We start from the raw sequence: 15,416 nt of genomic DNA on the forward strand, positions 1-15,416 counted from the left end.
AAAGATTTTTGTAGCAATACCCCTTGCGCGTCGCTAGGCGTCGTCTGCGGCTCCGCGTCCGTCGTCGGTGTCGTGCGCCGGAATGACGTCGGAGTACCTAGACGCCGCACTCGCGCGCTGACATCAGTTCTTATACATAGCTTTCCGCGCCAGGGACGCTGAGCCCTGCAAGAGGCCGACACTGGTGCCAAAAAATCTAGGGCCCTGAAAGGGAGAACCTTAACCCTAGATGTCGGTTCGCAGAACGGGGAGGCTGGGTGGGTCGGTGAGGAATCTAACTAACTAATGTTTCTTACAGATACATCGTTACCGAAGGTAAGTAACTTGTTCATCTGAAAGAAACACGTTAGTTAGATTTCTCACCTTAGAATAGATACCCCAGCAATACCAACCCCGATCACACCAGAAAGTCCTGAACGGCCAAAGTGGCCATCTCTCCGGACTTGGCTGTCGAGGCAATAGTGCTTGGCGAACGTGTGCAGTGAAGCCCACGTCGCCGCCTGACTGATGTCCTGCAAGGAGACTCCCCGTTCCAGGGCATTTGTCGCCGCTGTGGCCCGGGTGGAATGGGCAAGCAGCCCAACAGGAGGGACCTTTTTCGCCAAAGAATAGCAGAGTTTAATACACAACACGACCCATCGCGAGATGGTCCGCTTGTGCACAGCTTTACCCTTCTTCGCACCTACATATCCAACAAAAAGTTGGTCGTCCACCCGGAACTGGTTTGTGCGGGCCAAATAAAATGACAGCGCACGTTTTGGGTCCAGACGGTGGAGCCTCTCTTCATCTTTTGAAGGATGCGGAAAGAAGGTAGACAGCGTGACAGATTGCCCGATGTGAAAGGGAGTCACGACTTTAGGAAGGAAAGAAGGACGGGTCCGGAGGACAACCTTATCCGGATTAACCGAAAGGAAGGGAGGCTTAGCTGACAGAGCCTGGAGCTCACTCACCCACCTAGCGGAGGTGATAGCCACCAGGAAGGCAGTTTTCAGAGTCAGTAGATGAAGTGGACAGTTGTAAAGGGGCTCAAAGGGAGCGCACGTCAGAAAAGTAAGAACAAAGTTCAAGTCCCACTGAGGCATTACGAATGGAACAGGAGGGAACATAGGAGTAATGCCCTTGAGAAAACGGGAGACAACAGGGGACTTGAAAAGAGAAGGCTGATCAGGAAGCCTTAAGAAAGCAGCGATTGCAGCAAGATAACCTTTCAAGGTGCCCAGAGCAGAGCCCAGCTGGGCCAAAGAAAGAAGAAAGAGGAGAACCTCAGAAAGAGGGGCGGAAAGGGGATCCACAGCCTTTGCTGTGCACCATGCCACAAATTTGTTCCACTGGCAGGCGTAAACCGTCTTTCTGGAGGGACGCCTGGCTGCCAGAATGACATCACAGACTTCAGGAGGCAAGTCAAATGGCATCAACTGCCACCGCTCAATCTCCACGCATGGAGGTGGAGGCTGGACAGGTTCGGGTGGAGGACCGTCCCCTGCTGCTGCGACAGAAGGTCCTCCTGAAGAGGCAGTCGTATCGGGGGATCGATGGACATACTGAGTAGCTCGAGATACCAGTACCTTCGTGCCCAATCCGGAGCCCCCAAGATGACTTGGGCCCGGTCGCGCCTGATCTTCTTCAGCACTCTGGGCAGAAGTGGTATAGGCAGAAAGGCGTACAACAGACCGCAACTCCACTCGCGACGAAAAGAGTCTCCGAGCGAGTGCCGCCTTGGAAATTACAACGCGCAGAACTGCTGACATTGCGCGTTCTCTTCGGTGGCGAATAGATCTAACCAAGGCTCTCCCCACTGCAGAAAGAGACCTTGCACCACGTCCAAGTTCAGACGCCATTCGTGATCCATCATGCACCGGCGGCTGAGTTCGTCTGCTCTGGCGTTCAGAGAGCCCGCCAGATGTTGAACCACCAGGGTGATGCCCTGATGTTCCAGCCATGTCCAGAGGCGCAGAGCCTCCTGACAAAGGGTCCACGACCGCACCCCGCCCTGTTTGTTGCAATACCACATGGCGGTGGTGTTGTCCGTGAACACCTGCACGACACTTCCCCGGACAGAGGGAAGGAAGGCTTTCAGTGCAAGTGGGATCGCCCTCAGCTCCAATAGGTTGATATGGAGGAGAGTCTCCGCCGGAGACCAGAGTCCTCTGATCTCCGCCCCTCCCATATGGCCCCCCCATCCCAGGAGGGACGCATCCGTCACTACGACATGCTCCGGTTGGGGTAGGGATCTGCCGCTGACCCAATCGAGATTTGTGACCCACCACTGCAGCTGGTTCGCAGTGCCCTCCGAAATCAGGGCATGGTAGGACAGGTTGCCTCGATGCTGGGCCCACTGAAACTTCAGGTCCCACTGCAGAGCCCGCATCTGCCACCTGGCGTGAGGTACCAACAGGATGCAGGAGGCCATCAGCCCCAGAAGCCGCAGCACCAACCTGACCGAAACCCAGGACAGAGGCCGGAAGATGGAAATCAGGGCCTGAATGTCCAGGACCCGCTGTTCCGGCGGATAGACTCGGAACTGCGCCGAATCTAGAACCGCTCCAATGAAAAGGAGCTTCTGGGAGGGACTCAGGTGCGACTTCGGCACATTGATGGAGAACCCCAGCGAGTGCAGGAGGTCGGCAGTAGTCTGGAGGTGGGAGACGACTTGCTGGGGCGAGCCCGCCTTCAACAGCCAGTCGTCAAGATAGGGGAAGACTGGAACCCCTGATCTGCGCAGATGAGCTGCGACCACCGCCATCACTTTCGTGAACACCCGAGGGGCACTGGTGAGGCCGAAGAGGAGCACGGTGAACTGAAAGTGCTCCTGACCCACCGTGAACCGCAGGTAACGCCGGTGGGCCGGCAGGACGGGGATGTGGAAAGAAGCGTCCTGCAAGTCCAACGCTACCATCCAGTCTCCAGGGTCTAGGGCAGCCAGAACCTGAGCTTAAGTGAGCATCTTGAACCAGTCCTTCCGGAGGAAGGCGTTGACGCTCCTGAGGTCCAAGATCGGGCGTAGGCCCCCCTTTGCCCTTCTTGGGAACCAGAAAGTAGTGGGAATAACAACCACGACCTACTTCTGGACCAGGAACGCGCTTGACGACCTCTTTGGCAAAGAGGGCCGAAACTTCCTCTCGTAGAAGATGCAAATGATACCCCGACATACGGTGGTTCAGCGGTGGCATGGCTGGAGGGGTCGCATCGAAGGGGAGGGGGTAGCCCCTTCGGACGATTTGCAGCACCCACCTGTCCGACGTGATGGAGCGCCAGTGGAGCAGGTGATGGCGAACTCTGCCGCCCACTGGCGTTGAATGGGCCTGAAAGCTCGGACTAGGAGGGCTTTGAGGCGGATGCTGCCGGGGTGGATGTGGACTGACCGGCACGTTGACCTCCAGTACCGCCTCGGCGGAATCCACGCCCGCGTGCAGGTTGGTTCTGTGGCCAGTTGCTGGGCGGACGTGAGGAGGCGCTCCTTCCTTGGCCACGAAAGGCGGAAGTTTGCGGCCGCGGGGCAGAAAGACCCAAGGACTAGGCCGTGGCCCGGGAGTCCTTGAACCGAGCCAGCGCACTGTCCGCCTTCTCACCAAAAAGGCGAGTGCCATCAAAGGGCATGTCCATGAGGGAACTCTGGACATCCCCCGAAAATGACGTGGACCTCAGCCAGGCGTGACGCCGAAGCGCCACCGTGGTGGAATTTGCCAGACCCAGCGAGTCCGTGGTGTCAAGTCCACACCGTATGGCATGCCGTGCTGCATCTCGACCGTCAGCAAGTGGCTGAGTGAGTCGTGTCCGGGCCTCCACCGGGCACAAGGGCAGCACGTCCTCCACCGTATCCCACTGAGAGTGGGAATAACGGTCCAAAAGGCAAGCGGTATTTAAAGACCACAGTCCCAAACTCAGGGACGAGAACAATTTCTTGCCAAACTGTTCCAACCTCTTGGATTCCCGATCCGGAGGAGCGGACGGGAAGGAGGATTGGGAGGTTGAGGCCTGGATAACCAGACTCTCGGGGATGGGGTGTTGGGAGAGGAAACTGGGGTCGCCCGGAGCAGGGCGGTGGCGCCGGACAACGTTCCGGTCCACAGGAGGAACTGTGGGGGGCTTGGACCAAGTGCCCTGCAGAACGTCAATGAGGGCCTCATTAAACTGCAGCAGAGGCTCAGTGGAGCTTGCTGTCGGTTGAAGGACCTCAGTGAGGACGTTAGTCCTCACGGCCACAGCAGGCAACTCGAGCCCTAGGGCTTCGGCCGCCTTGCGCAGCACCACTGAGAAGGCTGCACCCTCCTCCGAGGCCACAGTCGGAGGAGAGATGAAACCAGCGTCCGGGGAGGTATCCAGACCGCTGGCATCCCCCAATTCCTCTGCCCAGTCCTGAGAAAGTTGGGCCAGAGCGGCCATAGGGTCATCAGACCCCTCCCAGTCTCCCTCGTCATCCGATTCCCGATAAACAGGAGGAACGATCGGAGCCGGGCAGTAGATGAAGCGTTCACCCATCGGCGCCGGCAGCGGCGCCATGCGTCGCCGTGCCGGCGTCGGGCCTGTACCGGGGAACGACGTCGTGCGGGGACGGCGTCGGAGGTGGATCGGTGTCGGCGCCGGCGGAGGAGTCGTCGTGAGGTCGACCGGCGCCGACCAAGATCCAGGCCTGGATCCCTCGGGGACCTGCGACATCGGGGCCGGAGCTGTCGACGGCGCCGGGGCCGGAGCCGCCGGCACGCGAGGTCGCCCAGTCGAACCTGCGGGGCCTGAAGGTGCGCCTACCGGAGTCGACGGCGGAGCCAGGCCCCTCATGGCCGAGAGGAAGGCACTGACTTCCGCCGGAGTCGCGTCAGTCCCAGGGACCGGCGGGTATGGGTACGGACGCGGCTCCTGCGGCTCCGACGGGGGTGGGACCACCCTGACCCTCGGCCAAGTCTCGCGACCGGTGAGGGGAGTCCGAAGAGCGATGTCGTCTCTTGGACTTCTTGGAGTGCTTCGACTTACCCGAAGACCCCGACGAGCGATGACTATGGCTGCGGCTCCGCGATCGGTCCTTGGACCTCCTCCTGGACCGAGAGCGGCGCGGAGCCGAGTGCCGAAGCTCAAGAAGCTTACGGGACCGCTCCCGCCTAGCTTTCGATGTCAAGGCCTGGCAATCGAGGCATGACTCCGCGTCATGGTCGGCCCCCAGGCAATAAAGGCACCGGCGATGGTGATCCGTCGGCGATGACAGACGTCACAGGCTTTGAAACCAGGCATCCTACCGGCACCAGAGTCGAGTCGATAGACCAAAAAGCGTCAAAAAAGTTAGTCAAAAATGACTAGGGGTAAGCTCTTCCCGGATCGGCGCTTACTGGCACGGAAAAAAGAAGAACTGACGTCAGCGCGCGAGGGCGGCGTCTAAGTACTCCGACGACGTCATTCCGGCGCACGACGCCGACGACGGACGCGGAGCTGCAGACGACGCCTGGCGACGCGCAAGGGGTATGGCTACAAAAATCTTTCCGGATCCAGCCTGACGCCTGGGGATATTCTAAGGTGTGGAATCTAACTAACGTGTTTCTTTCAGATTGAATGAATCTGAAAAAAACTAGCTGGGTCAAACTTCTTGAGAGACAGGCTCTTAACCAGGAATATCATCCAAAGTTGGGAAGATCGGCCAACTAGTCTGAATAGATCTGCAATTTGTTTGAGCTTGTTCTACTTGTTACTCTTACAGGAAAACGTTTAGTTACCTGTGGATTATAGCAATATACAGGTATAAACAAATACAGTTTGACATTGCCAGTACACTGCCTATATAACACAGATGAGTTGTTCTAACTGACCTTCATTAAGTTCTAAGTTGGATTTGATGGACAACTTATTGTTCGGTGAGCCAGGATCTCCTTCATCTGCGTTCAAAGACTCTTCCCTTCCTTTTTGGTCTGTCAGATAAGGGAACACCATTTAGATGGAAAAATCTTTGTTAGGTTGCTTGGTGCAACCTTAAAGTGGTCAGTACTAATGCAATCTACAGATCACCTTAATTGAAATACCAAAATCATTATTAAATGAGTAACAGCTGCTTATTACTGCAGGAATGAATACAACATTCTCACTAATCTTTAGTAAAAGTCAATATTATGCTGAAGGGGAGTGGCTGATAAGAACTTTATTGTATCACTCCTCCTCTACCCTGCCAAACTTGTACAGATGAAACCGTAAAACAAATGGAAGGTGCCTTAGGGAAATCTCCAAGCATGCATACCTAAAGCTGAGTGATCTGCAGAGGTTTCCAGTTTTGAGGAAGTAAGACCAAATTTGTGAAGGCAAATCACTGCATTGTGAGAGAAAACAGCAAATGAGCAGTGGCAGGATTTTCAAGAGAATGACTGCCTTTAGGAGAAAAGACTAAATACCTAGCATAAGAGTCTTAGACATCGTACTGGCTTGAATATGGCTTAAAAAAGCCTCTCCTCTGAGTAGTTGGAACTAGGGCTTTGGAATCGATGGCTCACTTTACTGATTGGCAACAAGGGGGGTTCACCACTATATAAATAACATAAAAACAATATTTTCTGACAAAGAGGCATTTCCTGTCAAATTCTTAAACATCCAGTTTTCCTGCATTTCTAGTCTAGTAACAAGCAAATAAATTTTCAGTCAGTACATTTAAACAACCAACTAAACATAAGGATGTAAGCGCAATCTGTGACAGGGACAACACTATCAGAAGTAGTATAGTAGAATTCCTGTAATTGAATGCTTAATAGTAAGAGGGAAGAACAAAATAGCACATTTATACATGAGCAACAAAGAAGGGATGAATAACCAAAATAACTTTAGTAAAAAATATTCTATACAACTACAAGCTTTTTTAAAAGACTGTCCAGTAATATCTATTTTACCAATCTAATAGTGAATCTATAAGGAATCAAACAAGTTCTTTTGCTTCACTTCGGCGCTATTATTCACTAACGGGTTCACAAACGTTTTACGATGTTTAATAATGGTACTGCCATCAGTTAATATTAGCGGCAGCTCACAATGCCGTTTAAAATTTAAAAAAGGGCCCAAAATGGAGTGGAACAGAATATAGATGTGGAGTCAAAATGAAGTAAAGCTCCCAGCTCTAAAGCTGAGAAAGGGAGCTGGGGACTCCAAACATACAAGAGTGAATTAAAGTTTGGACGGAGATAAATTAAGTGGCGAGGCAGGTGAGGTCCTAGCCACTATTAACACTGTCCATTTACTTACACCTATCACTGGCCCTCTCATTACATTACATTCTATATCTGGGAAGAGGCAAGCAAAATATTTATTGGCACAAAAGGAGCTCTAACAAGAACAATGTTCGGAAAGTTATACACCCACAGACATTACACATCTAGAAAATTATTTTAACTATTTAAGTTCTGGTGCAGAGATTAAATGAGTATAAGGAGTTTGGAGACGGAGTAAACAAGTCAGTAGAGAGGTTTCAGAAGTATTACCACAGAAAGAAATAGCCATGCACATGACCCAAGGCAAGAACATTTCAGTAATACAGACAATCTAAGTAAGGTCAGCTGCACCAGTGCGATTTGCACACCTGAAGTGTCAAAGCACAGGTCCAATAACATCAAGCTCTGTTTCTCTCTGAGAGGGGCGTGGCCAACCGCCGAGTAAGATGGTCACACAGTAGAGCGGTCCAACCGAACACGCCCGTTCAAGCCAAAATGTGTGTAATGATCTGGTGAAAATGCTGCTTTAACTTTCTGCAACCGTGCCGGAGCCTGTCTGGAGTGGCCGGAGCCTGTCTGGAGTGACCGGATCGTGAAACTGGGTGAATCCTGCAATGTAGAGTGGAGATCGGCCCGATCTCGCAAGATACAGGCCTGTCAACGCAGCCTGTGAAGTGGAGGAGGGGCGCTACGCGGAGGGCGCCGGACAAACACAATCATCGGAACGGACATCCTGAGACTAGCCCAGTTAAGGTCCGTGTCGGGGCATACTGGAGCGTCCGTGAGCTGACCCGGTCCCGATGCAGAGGTTTTGTGTGGCCACAGGCGGCCTGGAAGGCGAAGGAGTGACGCACAGAGCACCGGGGCGAGGCTACAGCACAGAGCACACCACGAGAGACGTCAGTTCAGCCCGCCTGCAGTGCATATGCTCGAGGGTGCCGATCACTCAAGAACATCGACCTACACTGATGATCCCTGGAAATACGTTGCAACGGGGTGCCATGGGGGCCGGTATTCAAAGGTACGGCAGCAGCACGGAAGAGAGGTCTGTGAAGAGCAGCGGCCTGGAGTGTCAGACAGTTACTAAGATCTGTCTGCGGCCCCTAGGTACGTGCCTGCCTAAATACCCCGGGTGCTAAATCCAAAAGGCAATATACTGCTCCAAACATACTGGAACAAAAATCTAACTTAAAGACATCGATGGCCTGTGAACATATGCACAGGATGACCCCTAAAAATACTTTATGAAAACGACTTGGCCTGCATGCGTAGAGGAGGCAGTATTGGGGGCCCCGGGAGCCTTGGAGTGTGCAGTCGGAACCAGGGAACAATAACAACCGCCTGAGACAACCCGGCCAAAAAGCTGAGCATTTGAAGAAGGCCCAGAAATTGTTAGTGTAGGTCCGGTGGGCGCAGACAATGATCTTGGCAACAGAAAGAAATTGTTCACAACAATAACGGTGAAAAGGCGGAAGTGTGATAAGGAAATACTTGTGTGTCACTGGGGCGATCGACAACACCTGATGGGCAGATGGGAGTAATTTGTCCCAGATAGACAGCGGAGCGAAGTGAGCCGTGACCTATCACACAGACTACCTCAAAATCCACTGTGGTCCAAGATGGCTGGAGGAAGAAGTGTCAAATAGGCCATGCAATCCAAATTAGATAAATACGCCTGGCGTCTCTGATGACGATCGGGAGGAATTGGAACAGGATCTAGTAACTACAGAGAAAAAGCTATACATGATTCGCAGGCGGGCAAGGCGATGGGCCCTAATGGCTTGCCAATCGAATTGTACAAACTCGACCCTAGCATGCTTGCGCCTTAGCGGACAGCAATGTTTCAGGAGAGCCGAGAGATAGGAACACTCCCAATAGATCAGAGGTTAGCAACCATAGCGGTTATACACAAAAGTGGGAAGCCCAAGAACGAATGCACCTCATATAGGCCGATATCATTGCTTAATGCAGAAGCCCAAATCCTAGCGAAAATACTGGCCACCCACTTACTACAAGTTATAACCAAATTGGTGCTCCCGGACCAGTCCGGCTTTATGCTGGCCAGGAATACTTCCCTTATCTTACGACGGCTCCATGGAGTGCTGGATCGAGTCAACACAATACAGGAAGACGTGGTGTTGCAGTCATGGGGTTCAACACGATTGAATGGTCCTATATGTTCTCAGTGTTAAAGAAATTAGGATTTGGCCCAGGCTTTTTGAGTTGGGTGCAGCTCCTGTACAAAAACCCACTGGCCCAAGTAGTGGTCAGCAACCGAAAGTTCCCAATGTTTGTGCTCAGAAGGGGAACCAGACAGGGCTGCCCTCTTTCCCCGTTGCTCTTTGCCCTGATGTTGGAGCAGTTGGCAATGTGGATAAGAAAAGACCCTATTATTAGAGGACTTAAGTGGGCCGAGGGCTGGGAGGATCGTATATCATTATATGATGACGATATACTGTTGTATTTGGCGTCGCCCAGTGCCTCCCTGAATAGAGCAATGCATATCTTTATTGCATTTGGGAAATACTCTGGCTATAGTAACATTGCTTCACATCAGCCATCTATGTTGTGTGTGTGGTAAGCTGCCTCCACTACCAAGGGATATCATTATCAGTGAAGCTGAAGTAGGACTCAAATACCTGGGGATCTATGGCTCTGAAGATTCTATCCATTTCTATGAATGAAACCTCTTGCCCCCACTACAAAGACTTAGATCTGATGTCAGACATTGGAAATATCTCCTGCTGTCCCTTTTGGGGCGTGCTGCATTATTCAAAATGATGTCCTTACCACGCTTTTTTTATGTGCTACAAAACTCGCCTCACCCGGTAGGGACAGACTATTTTAATCTATAGAAGGCGCCCAAAGAGAACTTTTATGGGGGGGAAGCTACCCAGGATATTCATTCAGAAGCTCACACGAGGGTGATATGAAGGAGGAATTGCACTCCCTGATATCAAAAGATACTATTGGGCTACGCAACTTACTGCAATTAATCTGGGCATATATAGGCCCCAGGGGCACCCTGGATATCAAATTGATAGGTGGTTGCTCCCAGGGGGAGATTTCACGAGGGTGCTGTATACCAACCCCACTAAACTGAGGCTGTCCGGCCCCGCAATGCATGCGGTCCAGGTGTGGCCAGTGGCTACGAAGAGCCTTTATTGGGAGGCTAAAGTCACACGGGCTACCCCACTATGGGACACGGAAGTCCTTGGCAATCTCAGACACACTAAGGGCTTTGACCAATGGGACTTTATCAGCATTTCTAGGGTTGGAGATCTGTGGAAGGCGAGAGGGGTAGTTAATTTCACCCAACTACAAACGGAATACGAACTCGCTAACACAGAATATTTCAGATACATACGGATCAAGCACGCACTGCAAGCGGTGATGGCAAAGGGGGAGACCCCACCGGAATCCTCCCTGTTGGAAGACAGAATTTTAGATGAATACATGCCAGTGAAATCCATTTCCTTGACTTATGAGAAACAAATTAATAAAATGTCTGACCCCCTCCTCCAGCTCCGGACTAGGTGGGAGCATGAAGTGGCAGAGCTGGAGGATGAAGAATGGCTTGAGGCACCAGCTTGCCCCAAAGAGGTAGCTATCTCTTCTATGCTGAGACTGCTACAACTGAAAGTGCTCCACAAAATAAATCATGCGGGCCCTGCAATGGTGTAGATGGGTTATAGAACCGAAACAGGATGCATGAGAAGATGTGGGCAAGAGGGCACCTTCGTGCATATACTCTGGGAATGTACATATATTCAGATGTATTGGTCTGAGGTACCAAAATGTATGGCGGAAGTGATGGGTTGTGATATTGACTACAGTATAAAGATGTGCCTCCTGAATATATGGGGTCCTACTGATCTAAACACCAAAGAGAGAATATGAGTGACACTTGGAATGATAATTGCGAAACGGAACGTTGCAAGACTATGGTGGGCACAGGAGCCACTGTCATTAGCAGCATTGGAAAGAGACATGGATTTGTGCATGTTGACAGAGAGGACAGTGTATGAATCTAGAGTTCCAACAAGTGGTCACAAATTTGGGAAAAATGGAACAATTACACAGGAGGTATATGCGAGCCCCCGCAACGGAGAAAGGGGCAAGACTAAGACTAAGTGAAAGATGGCTGAAAATATTTCTGTAATGGAACGGCTATGATCTGTGGGAAAAGTTAACAAAAGCTTTGCACCATTGGTCGCTTAGGTTTGTAAAGTGTTTGCTCTGTGTAAACTTGTCATCAATAAAAAGTTATAAAAAAAGCTCTGTTTCTCTGCTCTTCCGGATGGTTCTAAGGACTTTATATACATTTAGTGATCCAACGATGTCAAAGTCAGTGCACCCCAATTAAAATACCCCACTGAAACCCTCCAAAAACTCAAAATAAAGCTTGGGTCTCAAAAATGTTTTTCTACCGTGGCAGAGGGGAGGAAGACCAGTACACACTTCACAAAATCAGTGTTTCTAAAACTTTGGAGGCAGAAACCAGGTGCCCTTGTTATAGGAGGGTCAAAATGGAAAGCAGTATCTGAATCAATAGATGCATCAATGAATCAATGATGGAGGCATCTAAAAAGACATCGCTCCAACAGTATCAGTATTGAATAATATTCAGCTACATTTACTTAGGACTGCTTTGTGGGTTGCTACAAACCTCATTGAGCTTTAAGATGCAAAAAAAAACAACCAATTAAGAAATGCTGTATTACAGAGACTTTCAAGAAAGTTGAAGCATGGTTTGGATGCTCACAGTGCTATGGATAAACATGGTTCTCAATACACAAACAATAAGCAACTTGCGGTTTTGAGTTGTCTGAAAACCTTCGGAGATGAAACACCATTGAAATGATGTTCAGGAACACTATAGCAGTGATTTACTCTGTAAAAATGTCAAAAGGCTGTTTAAAACTAACACCTACATACATTTTTAAGACAGTGAAACAGTCCATCCACAATATGGACAGCTAAATAGCAAAGATCAACTAACCACCTAAAATGTTAAGAAAGGAATATGCTACTTACCAGTATGCATCTGTTCTTTGCATGTAGAGCTGCAGATCTATACACTGTGCATAGATCGCCATCTGGTGTTGGGCCCGGATGTTTGCAGTTTGTTTTTCTTCTTGGACAGTCTTTGGAAGTCACGAGTTCGGTGACTCCTCCTTCGGTCCGTACTGCGCATGGGCTTCGGCTCCATCCTCAGATTGTTCGCCAGCAGGGAAAAGATGGAGCGTAGTGATAATAGTAAGAAACCCATGTGTGTTGTATCTAAATAAGATAGACTGGAACGGATACAGGTAGCCGGGGAGGCGGGTGGGCGTGTATAGATCTGCAGCTCTACATGCCAAGAACAGATGCATACTGGTAAGTAGCATATTCCGTTCGAGGCATATGAGCTGCAGATTATACACTGTGCATAGATTATATAGCAGTACCCAACCCTAGCGGCGACCACCGGATTCCGTTGCAGTGGTTTGAAACAGTGTCTTTAGTACAGCCTGGCCCACACTAGCTTGTTGTTTGGAGTGCACGTCTACACAGTAATGTTTTGTGAAGGTGTGCGGTGTTGACCATGTGGCTGCCTTGCAGATGTCATCTAAGGGTATGTTCCCTAGAAAAGCCATAGAAGCCCCTATCTTTCTTGTAGAGTGGGCTTTAGGTGGAACAGATAATGTTCTTTTTGCTTTGTGATAGCAAATTTGTATGCACTTTACAATCCACCTAGCTATCCCTGATTTTGAGATGGGGTTGCCTTTATGCGGTGGAGAGAAGGAGACAAACAACTGTTTAGTTTTTCTGAAAGGTTGCGTTCTTTGTATGTAGTACAGTAAAGCCCTTTTAACATCAAGTGTATGTAGAGCCCTTTCCGCAACAGATTGAGGTTGCGAGAAAAAAAACGGTAATTCCACCGATTGATTAAGATGGAAGGGGGAAATGACCTTGGGCAGAAATTTTGGATTTTGTGCGAAGTATCACCTTGCTGTGATGTATCTGTAAAAAGGGTTCTTGTATAGTGAACGCTTGTATCTCACTAACCCTTCTAAGAGAAGTGATAGCTACGAGGAAAGCTGTTTTCCAAGTGAGGAACTGTAGCTCACATTTATGCATTGGTTCGAAAGGCGGACCCATTAGCCTTGTAAGAACTACGGTTAGATTCCATACAGGTGAAGGTGGTGCCCTGGGTGGAATTACTCTTTTAAGGCCTTCCATAAAGGCTTTAATAGCAGGCACTCTGAACAGTGATAAATGCTCTCTGTTTTGTAGGTAAGCAGCAATTGCTGCTAGGTGTAGACGGATGGATGAGTACGCCAGGTTACACCTTTGAAGACTGAGCAGATAGCATATGATGTGCTGTATGGATACATCTAAAGGGTTGATTGTATTGTTACGGCAGTAAACAACAAATCTCTTCCACTTTGCGACATAGCATGCTCGAGTGGTAGGACGTCTGGCTTCCTTGATAATGTTCATGCAATCAGGGGGAAGGTTAAGGTATCCAAATTCTAAGATTTCAGGAGCCAGATCGCAAGGTTGAGCTGAGCTGGGTCCGGGTGCCTGATTTCTCCATGGTTCTGGGTTAGGAGGCATGGGGACAGGTGCAGTTTTTGATGTGGTACCACCGAGAGCTGTAGTAGTGTGGTGTACCACGGCTGCCTGGCCCATGTTGGAGCTACCAGAATGAGTGTGAGGGAGTGCTGTTGTAGCTTCCTTACCACTAATGGAATTAGCGGGAGAGGTGGAAAGGCGTATGCAAATTTGTCTGACCAGTTCATCCATATCGCATTGCCTTTGGACAACGAGTGTGGGTATCTGGCGACGAAGCTTGGGCATTTTTTGTTTTCGTGGGTGGCGAAGAGGTCTATCTGAGGATGCCCCCACTTGTGAAAGAATGGGTGAAGAACTTGTGGATGCAGTTCCCATTCGTGCATTTGCTGCGTTTGTCTGCTGAGCAGATCTGCCACGGTGTTTTGTATGCCTGGGACGTGTTGTGCCAGGAGAAAGATTTTTTGTGGAATTGCCCATCTCCATATGCTCTGTGCTAAGCGAGAGAGCTGGAGAGAGTGTGTCCCTCGCGGTTTTTGAATATAATACATTGCAGTCATATTGTCTGTGCGAATGAGGACTGCCTCGGCTGAGATTTGTTTCTGAAAAGATTTCAGGGCTAGAAAGATCGCCAATCACTCCAGATGGTTGATGTGGAGTAACCTCTGTTGTGGCGTCCATACACCTTGCACTGTGAGGTGTAATAGGTGCGCTCCCCAGTCGGAGAGCGATGCGTCTGTTGTTAGAATCACCTGAGGAACCGGGTCCAGGAACGGTCGCCCTTTGGAAAGGTTCGTGGTATTCCACCACTGCAGAGAGCGATGGGTGCGACCATCCACCAACACCAGATCCGTCAGCTGTTCCACTGGCGTGCTAGGCACTCTTGGAGTGGACGCATGTGAAGTCTTGCATGAGGCACTATGAAGATGCAAGATGCCATCATCCCTATTAGTTTCAAAGCTTGTATGCTTGCGATTCTGGCTGAGTTGGGATAGGCTATGGCTCTTGAGGTGTCTATAGTGGCACCGAGGTATTGTTTTGTGTGAGACGGTATCAAGTGGGACTTTTGGTGGTTCACCGTGAAGCCTAGCTAGTGGAGTAGTTGAATGGTAGTGTTTGTATGCTGCACACACTGGTGGTAGGACGCGGCTTTTATGAGCCAGTCGTCCAGATAGGGGAAGACGTGAATGTTCTGTCTTCTGAGGTGTGCCGCCACTACTGCCAGGCATTTGGTAAACACCCGTGGTGCGGTTGTGACCCCGAAGGGGAGAACCTTGAACTGATAATGTTGGCCGTCCACCACAAATCGGAGGTACTTTCTGTGAGCAGGGTGTATTGGAATATGAAAGTATGCGTCTTTCAAGTCCAGTGTAGTGAGAAAGTCGCCCTGACAGAGGAGTGGGAGAACTTGTTGGAGAGTTACCATGGTCTGAATGGATATATGTATTTAGAGGCCGGAGGTCTAGAATGGGCCGTAGGGTCTCGTCTTTCTTTGGTATTAGAAAGTACAGAGAGTAGACCCCTTAATTTTGCTGATTGAGGGGGACCTGCTCTATAGCTTGTTTTTGCAGGAGGGAAGAGTACCTCTTGCTTTAGAAGTGTGGTATGTTCTTGTGACATCGCACGGTGTCTGGGTGGAATATTTGGGGGGGTAGAAGTTAGTTCGAGACAGTACCCTGACCGAATAAT

At 50.2% G+C, this 15,416-nt stretch overlaps 1 protein-coding gene across 4 annotated transcripts in view; it reads right to left on the reverse strand.

The window, feature by feature from the left end:
- RBM27 (RNA binding motif protein 27) overlaps positions 1 to 15,416 on the reverse strand; it is a 691,940-nt gene that overhangs the window by 553,161 nt on the left and 123,363 nt on the right. For 2 of the 4 annotated variants that reach the window (XM_085618110.1, XM_085618109.1), the window contains exon 7: positions 5,793 to 5,891. The exons of the other annotated variants lie outside the window; for them this stretch is intronic. In XM_085618110.1, the coding sequence (XP_085474236.1) occupies positions 5,793 to 5,891 (99 nt within the window). The remainder of the gene's footprint in view (positions 1 to 5,792; positions 5,892 to 15,416) is intronic. 4 annotated transcript variants of the gene reach the window in all.

Source organism: Triturus cristatus, chromosome 7, assembly GCF_964204655.1.
Source record: "Triturus cristatus chromosome 7, aTriCri1.1, whole genome shotgun sequence".
Classification (NCBI taxonomy): domain Eukaryota; kingdom Metazoa; phylum Chordata; class Amphibia; order Caudata; family Salamandridae; genus Triturus; species Triturus cristatus.